At 36.1% G+C, this 8410-nt stretch overlaps 1 protein-coding gene across 1 annotated transcript; it reads left to right on the top strand.

The window, feature by feature from the left end:
- Positions 1 to 21: 21 nt before the first annotated feature.
- bmf2 (BCL2 modifying factor 2) lies at positions 22 to 8134 on the top strand. Its single transcript, XM_067383263.1, has 4 exons — positions 22 to 156; positions 1755 to 2098; positions 3067 to 3269; positions 4937 to 8134. The coding sequence occupies exons 2-4, from the start codon at positions 1777 to 1779 to the stop codon at positions 5036 to 5038; spliced, it is 627 nt and encodes a 208-aa protein (XP_067239364.1). The 5' UTR covers positions 22 to 156; positions 1755 to 1776; the 3' UTR covers positions 5039 to 8134.
- Positions 8135 to 8410: the final 276 nt, after the last annotated feature.

Here is an 8410-nt window from a genome sequence, read left to right as displayed (position 1 = left end):
GCTCGTGTCCAATACAAACAACTCGAGCGGAGGGCGCAGAATGAAAACGGAGCGAGTCCGTGTTAGTAAATACAAGCACAGTGAAGACGGAATAAAAGAGCGCTGACACAAAAAGCGGAATAAAACAGTACTGACAGGCACATTCAAGCACTGGCGGTGAGTGTCTCCTGTTTCTGTTTCATATGCTGCAGTTTCATTCTGTGTTTTTTGATTTCTGTGGTTTACTTTATTGAAATAAGAACTGAAGTGACTTTTTGTCAGGAAAAAAACAAAGTGTTTTGATCTGTGAAAGAAAGTGACTAAAGTGTTAAATTGCAGAATAAAGATCAGAACCTGATGAAATATTCCCAATATGACATTGTGATTCAGATGTCCATCTAAACTTAATAAATCTGAAATATCAAAAGAGTGACTTTCACATGCGGTTTCATGATGTCCTGATGTTTTCTATTTGTTTTTACTTTGCTATATGTTTATTTTGAATTCCCTGCTGAACATCTACATCTTAAACCAGCCTAAAATGGTTTTCTTAATAATAAGAGTGATGGTCTTCAATGGTCTTTCAGCCTGGCCATGCTAGTCTGACCGCCCCACCCCCAAAAACCCTTTAAAACCCTCTGAAACCAGCCAACAGACCAGGGTATCCAAGCTGGGAAACCAGCTAAAACCAGCAAACCATACTGGGCTGGTTTACAGCAGGGATTAAGAGTTATTCACATTAATAATCATCTGTCCATATGAAAACCAATCTATTAATAGAATTATACTTCATAAAATAGACTCATAATGTGGGTTTTTAATTTATTATATTTCAGCCTTCATGTACTGCAAACAAATTACACATCTGTACATGTCTGAGAACTCAATTTGACTAATTTCACTGTAATTATATGAAACTATTCTCTGTACTAATCTAACTCTCAGTTGATCAGATTATTCATGAACAGATTTCATAAACTGACTTGTTGTGATGGTACAGATTTGCAGTGTATTGTTTTCTGGGAAACTGCGGCACATAAAACTGTGAGCACAGGCCTGAAACTTCCCCTCATTTGTATGAGGCTCCTTTGAAATGTTGCCATTTGACGTTTTGGCGGTTTTGTTTGTGACCAGCCTATCTTAGTCATCTCACTGCACTTTGATGCCAGAAGTTGCACTTATCTTCTTTTGGTCTTAACGATTCATTGTTCAACCTAATAAAATGTATGTAATAACTTAAACTTATTTAGATCAGTCATGGTTGGTTGTTTCTTGTGAATGTGGGTGAGTTCTCTGAGATTCAGTGTTTGCATGAGGTCAAATGTTCCTAAAATGCACTGAAGAGAGAGGGAAAACAATGCTAAATGCAAATTATAAAAGGCAACTAACCATGTTGGTTAATATGATAACTGTGCATTGGTATAAAAAAAAAAAAGCTTATAAGCTTTTAAAAAGAAGAATAAATTGCCATGTTTTATGTTGTTTGTCCAAAACTGTGCATCCAATCAGATTTTAAAACATTAATTTGCAATTTAGTAATAAACCAATAAATAAACAATGCATTGAAAGGTTTGATTTTGTTTGTGGTCATCACTTAATATCCAATGTAATATATGGGTCCTGAAGCAAAACCACTGCACTAGAAAGAAAAAACAAACTTTTTTGAGGCCCTGTGTCATATTATATAATACAGAAAACACAGTTTTCAGCATGTGAACAGTGAACAGCATGTGAATTCTCACAGTTGCACAGAGTGACAGTCTGGTATATTTCAGGGCAGTTTTGCTGACTCCGCCGATGGATGATGAGGAGGACGAACAGCTTCCTCACTGCTGTGAAACACCGCTAAGAAACAAGAGCTCAGAGAACAGAGACGCCCACCGTGGAGCGGTTAACAGACACAGACGCTTTGAAGACAGATCCACGCAGACACTGAGCTCTGTCCTGAATTCAGTGAGAGACGGAGATATGGCACCGTTCCAGGGTTCAGGGAGAGACGCATCATCTCCCTGCGGATCTGTGGATGCCAGGACTGCATTCAGGGCTCACTGTGGACCCAGGGGCCTTGCTTCACTTACTATGGCCTCTGGGGCTCCAGGGCCAAGAGCACTTTTTTATGGTAGGGATACACAATATGCATCATATCCATGATTATGAGATCGTATTAGGGCTGAACACAAATTTAACTTTGTCCACATTAGTGCCAGAGATTTTCTTAAAGGCCCTGGAACTAATTTTTTCCATTTCTGAAATATATATTATATATAAATATATATATATATATATATATATATATATATATATATATATATATATATATATAAAAATTAGATAATAGATAAAAAATAAAATAATAAATAAAAATGTATATCTAATAGCATTTTCTGTGGCAGTTTTGCACTGAGCATTTTTATTTACTGGCCTTGGATCACGTTAAATTTGTTTAAACCTGAAGTTAAAAATTAAACCACACTACTAAACTGTATTAAACTTACTGATTTTCATTCTTAAAGGTCCAGTGTGTATTATTTAGGAGGATCTATTGACAGAAATGCAATATAATATACATAACTATGTTTTCAGTGGTGCATAAAGACCTTACATAATGAACCGTTATGTTTTTATTACCTTAGAATAAGCCATTTCTATCTACACACACCGTGGGTCCACTTACATGGAAGTCACCATTTTGCGCCGCCATGTTTCTACAGTAGCCCTAAACGGACAAAATGCTCTAAACGTTTTGGCGTTTTTAGAGGCAGCTTAATAATATTCGCAATAACATATCGTTTACTGAATAATTTAGTAAATTAAAATTTCTTAATTTATCTACGTAAAGAAACCTCATTGCTTGACTGGCTACTCTCTGCTGTCTCAGACGACGACATCTTTGTCCTGTGTAGGCCACCGTAGCTTCTCTATGTGCTTCGAAAGGGAGGGATGAGCGGTGGACTGAGCCATTGGTTGCAATTCGTAAACTCACCACTAGATGCTGCTAAAATTTACACACTGAACCTTTAAATCGGTAGTAATTATTATTTTAATAGTATACAATATAAAACTATAAATATTGTTTTTATCTTGTAGGAAATGCTGGATTTCGTGCACACTTCCCCGCGCTGTTCGAACCTGTCCCGGATGGCGTACAAAACGTCGAAGAAAGAGAGGCCAACGAAGGAAGAGCAGAAGAAAAAGACGACGAACGTGACATGAGAATTAGCGTGGAGATTCAGATTGGACGTAAATTGCGTGAAATGGGGGATCAGTTTCAGCAGGAACATCTTCAGCTGGTAAGAGTAATATCAGATCAGACTAGTAGAGGCCCATGTGAATCAAATGGATAAAAGATTTTCACAGGTGTGTGGACAGAGTCGGTGGTTTCATTGCAGTGGTTTCGGTCACAATGTGCAATGACAGCATCGTCTGTTGTTACAGTGCTGCATATGCAAATGCTCAGCGGGAACGATGACATCATTATTGGTTTGCTCATCCTGTTTACTCAAGTTCTCTTAGATTGTATCAAATTTCTAATTTACTTAACATAATGAATACATATGCATACTGTATACAGTACAACAATAACCTTTCAGTAAATAATGGAGGAGTTTAACACCTAGATGATGTTTATATATCAAACTTAGTTATAAACTATTAAAAACATTGTTATTTGGTTTTAATTAAGGTTTGTGGTAAAATTGGATTAGTTAAAAGTGTTTATTTGGTTAAACAAGAATAATATGAGAGTTGTATATAATAAAAAGTTAAAATATAACTTTGAGAAGTGCCACATTTTATCATGTAAATATGGCCATCGGAAGATGTTTTTGTTGTAGATGTATTTTAAAGAAGTTTTTAAATTACAAACAGCAGATGAAGACAATGTGGTCTTGTTCAATAACATGGTTTTTGCTACAGGAAACATTTTCCATGTATGAGACTTATTTATGTTAACATTTATCCAAAGTGACTTTTACATTTATTAGAGAGGCATATTAACTCTCATCCTCTACATTATTGTTAACAGGGATACATTTAGATTTATCATGGGTTTAAAAGTTTGCAAGTTGTGTTCAGCATTTACCCAGGCCCGCAGTAGTTTGTGTATGAGCTCAGAAAGAGGATGTGAAGTGTGTTTATACTGCGAGCTAATTTTAGACAGACTAAAACGCCACGTCAGCAGACATGTGACCACACTCTCAAATGTATCACCTTTAGTAACACTCTTTGTTATATGCTGAGCCGCTACAACTGAGATGTTTTAATGAACGTGCAGACTGTATGATTTATAGACTGTGGAAAATTGCCGTCATGAACTCAGATACAATCAAAAACTGAAACTTCATGTTCTCACAGATGGCCTAAGGGTCCTTTGAATAATTTAAGAACTTGAAAGATGACAATCAAAATAAGAATAAATGGGTCAGAATAATTTAAATAAGTTCATCTAACTTTAAATCTAGCATGCCTTCAGTGAGAGCAGTTGCTTATGCAACATACTGCAATAGTCAAGGCTGAACTACAACACAGCTGGCCTGACTGCTGATTGGCCGCTGTAACTGTCCATCAGGGGGATTTAGAGGGAAGGGGAGGAGTTTGAAGTGAAGCTTGAGGCCACAGCGCCATCTTATGGCAGATACCTGCCACTTAAAAACAAACATGAGATCAACATTGACCCCATTTACTTTCATAATAGATGCTCCTGGTGTTATTGTGCATGCTTTATTAAAGACAACTTTGCTTTTTGGCAGATAGAGAAAATTAAGTTTGACATACTGACAGAAATATGTCACATTATTTAAGTAAAATGGGTTGTAAATGTCAACTCATGTGGACTTTAAATATAAAATGGATAGTTTAATAATGACGCCTCGCTTGGATTATTAAATGCAATATCATTTTTCACCTATGGCAGAAATTTCACCTGATGAATAATTATTTTTGGTTTATTTTTGTGCAGTTCATTCACAGGGGCCGGTTGGGTTTGTTCCAGTTAGTGACGTCAATCTACAACTTCCTTTTTCCTCAAGAAGGACCCCAAAATGCAAGAGCCCAGAGATGAGAGGCCACAGCTCACCTTTTCAGGACCCAAATAAGTTTTACACAGCACTGTAAGATGTGCACAGATCTGGATTTATGTGGCTCAAAAACTGTTGTGGAAAGAAGGTTGCCGCCGGTCAGACTTCCCTCCTTTTTCCGAAGAAGCCATTCTCAAAATGGAGCATTGGAGTAAATTTTCTGCAGGTTGCATATCAATATAAAGATATTAATATTCTGCCTTATGTTTTCCCAACATACGTCCACATATGAGCGGATCTCGGTGCAGTGGATGCCTTAATAAAACCCTCAGAAGAAGGAAGAACTGAAGAGCTGTGAGAACACTCAAGGTCAACGCTCATGTGTGCGTTTGAGTATTTGTGCTGACTTTATTATTACACCTTCTGAACTGTGACGCATCCAGAACAGAATCTTGATCTTTCCCTGCTGGTGTATCACGGATTGTGCTTGATTCACTGCTGTTATCAGTGTTATTGGGACAGAGTTGAAGGACAGAACAGATGTGATGATACATAATTCCAGAGGCCAGTAACATACTTCAGAAAGAACTGAAAAAGTTTTGTTTAAATGCAGAAAAACAACTTGAACATCAGGTTTTACTACCTGTATATCAATAATGAGCCATTTTTTGAGAAAAACAAAGGAGACGGATATGAATTTTGTGATTTTAAAATGCTGAAGAGGATCATGTTTTCTCATTAAGAGAGAATGTACCACAAAAATTACGATTTTATCTTTCTGAAATATTAGTTTGCCTTAATGAATTAATTCTGCTGTCATGTATCACAGACATCACATAATGACATGATATCTCTCAGGCACTGAAGTATTACTTTAGATATCAGTGTTTAAAGCATCTCTTTAGTAATTGGTGATTATCAAAATGTGCTCAAAGAGCAATACACCAAATCATCTGTTACAGTTCAACTCAAGCGATAAATGCAATCATTAATATTTAACAAATATAGCTACAAGTTACCTAATGAGAACTTATCAAAGTTCTAGGAAGAGCTGTGTTGATATGTATATGTCAATCAATAGTTATTATAAAGAGGATTATTACTTAAGAGGGAAAGTGTCCTATGGATAGCAAAAATATGCTTTATTTAGAGGGATAGTTCGCCCTAAAAGTAAAATTATGTCATCATTTACTCACCCTCATGTCATTCCGAACATTCCTGTGTAATTTCCTTTCTTAATTGCTGAAATGTTATAGATTTTCGCCAGAGCAGCGCCATTTTAATTTTTGCCGTTTAAGTAATGACGAAAAATCTTTCCATAAAAATTTAAATAGATAAAAATTCCATAAAACAGTTTTGATAATTACAGAACATACCAAGCCTCGTTTCGTCCGCGTAAAATTCTATGGGTTTGTATATGATGACAGATTTTGCATTTTTTTTGTGAACTGTCCCTTTAAGGACGAGGACAATAATGAACTCAGATGTGAGCGTGTTCAATTTGAAGCGATGTTACGCAGCTCCGCTTCAAGTCGAACAAACCTGTAGATGTACTGAAGCGTCCAACGAGAAGGCCAGATGGCATCATGTGACTGGCTTATGATCTGGCGCTGTTATGAATATTTAAGAGTTTGTATATGATGTGCGATAAAACGGGGGAATTTATTTTCCATATATATATTTGTAAGACCATATTGTAAAGTGAAATTAATATAAATATAAGATTAATAATTTAAGTTATAAAAATAGATATCGTTCCATTGCTGGTTTCTTAAAGGGTTAGTTCACCCAAATAATAATGACAATTTCATTTTATGTCGTTCCACACCCTTAAGACCTTTGTTAATCTTCAGAACACAAATTAAGATATTTTTGATGAAATCCGATGGCTCAGTGAGTCCTGAGCAATGACATTCCCTCTCTCAAGATCCATAAAGGTACTAAAAACACTCAGCGTATGGAATCATGATTCGGACCGTGTGTCAAACTGCCAACGGCTGAAATCATGTGACTTTGGTGCTCCGAACCGCTGATTCATTATGCTCCGAAGCTTCCTGAAGCAGTGTTTTGAAATCGTCCATCACTCGTTATTTAGTTTTTTTTGGCGCACCAAAAATATTCTCGTCGCTTTATAATATTAATATTGAACCACTGTACTCACATGAACTGATTTAAATATTTTTAGTGCATTAATGGATCTTGAGAGAGGAATTGTCATTGCTGGCCTCACGGAACCATCGGATTTCAACAAATATATCTTAATTTGTGTTCTGAAGATTAACAAAGGTCTTATGGGTGTGGAACGGCATGAGGGTGAGTAATTAATGACATTATTTTTGGGTGAACTAACCCTTTAAATGCTTTCCTTTGTGGTACAATCTACTGAGGTGCCTGTACTTTGCGGTTTACAATTTTACATGGTTTGCTTGTGCATTATCGATAGATTTTTATAACGTAATGTCGTCGGTACAGTGTTAGAGACCATGAAGACGGTGTGAATATAACACAGACTGTCAGAGTCCACAAATCCACATGATTCCTCTGCAATTATTCCATTTTATTTACTCACCACATTCCACGGAGGTGATGTTCCAGTGCTGTGCTGTATTCTTGTCCTGTTGTTCTTCTGACAGGTGTGCCTCAAATGCTTGTGTATTGGTAACGATGACACATGCAGACAATCAAACAGCTGAAGGTGCCTTAGAACAGCAGGCCAACGATGAGGACTTGATCACACTGGGCTTCAGTCACGAGCACCCAAACAAACACGTGAACACGCATTGCAGTTTGGATGAATAAATACCTCCGCACAAACCACAGGGAGCTCAGACAGACTATCAAAGAGAACAGGCTGCTACTGCTGCCTCATTTATCTGAAATGCCCTTTCAAATGCACTTGTCTAAGAAAAGTCGTTAAATGAGTAAAAATGTTAAGCTTTTTTTACTTTGTTTGGAATGTGTACGACATTACTGCTGGTTCTTTTTTAATTTTGCTACTTAAAATAATTATACAGTTTGATAAATATATTAAATGCTGTTATAAAATTGTGAAATAAGATGTCTTTTTTACATATATCATAAATGCTGTCATATAAATGCTGACACTTTTTCTGCAATGTTCACTGCATTAAAATATTTATGGATACTCATTTGAGAGAGCTTTGTCATATTTATGTATACAAATTTTATATATATATATATATATATATATATATATATATATATATATATATATATATATATATATATATATATATATAAAATGGTTAGTTCCTGTCCTTGATTCTGATTTATAGCTGTGTTTTATTCACAATAAAACAAAGCTACGACCGCTTCACTGTGTATCACTACACAACACCCTTAGCGACCACTCTCAGCAACGTAAACTGTTTGTTCTTTATTTATATTGTTCATTG

The sequence above is a fragment of the Chanodichthys erythropterus genome, chromosome 4 (genome assembly GCF_024489055.1).
Source record: "Chanodichthys erythropterus isolate Z2021 chromosome 4, ASM2448905v1, whole genome shotgun sequence".
Lineage (NCBI taxonomy): Eukaryota > Metazoa > Chordata > Actinopteri > Cypriniformes > Xenocyprididae > Chanodichthys > Chanodichthys erythropterus.
Note: the sequence above shows the minus strand (reverse complement) of the source record. Positions and strands in the feature narration are given on the sequence as shown.

What these genes read in the sequence shown, in the direction of transcription:
- bmf2 (XM_067383263.1), top strand. Translation starts at nt 1,777, where the DNA reads ATGGATGATGAGGAGGACGAACAGCTTCCTCACTGCTGTGAAACACCG. An exon ending in GCCAAGAGCACTTTTTTATG is followed by an intron (nt 2,099 to 3,066) that starts GTAGGGATACAC and finishes TTTATCTTGTAG; the next exon opens with GAAATGCTGGATTTCGTGCA. An exon ending in AGCAGGAACATCTTCAGCTG is followed by an intron (nt 3,270 to 4,936) that starts GTAAGAGTAATA and finishes ATTTTTGTGCAG; the next exon opens with TTCATTCACAGGGGCCGGTT.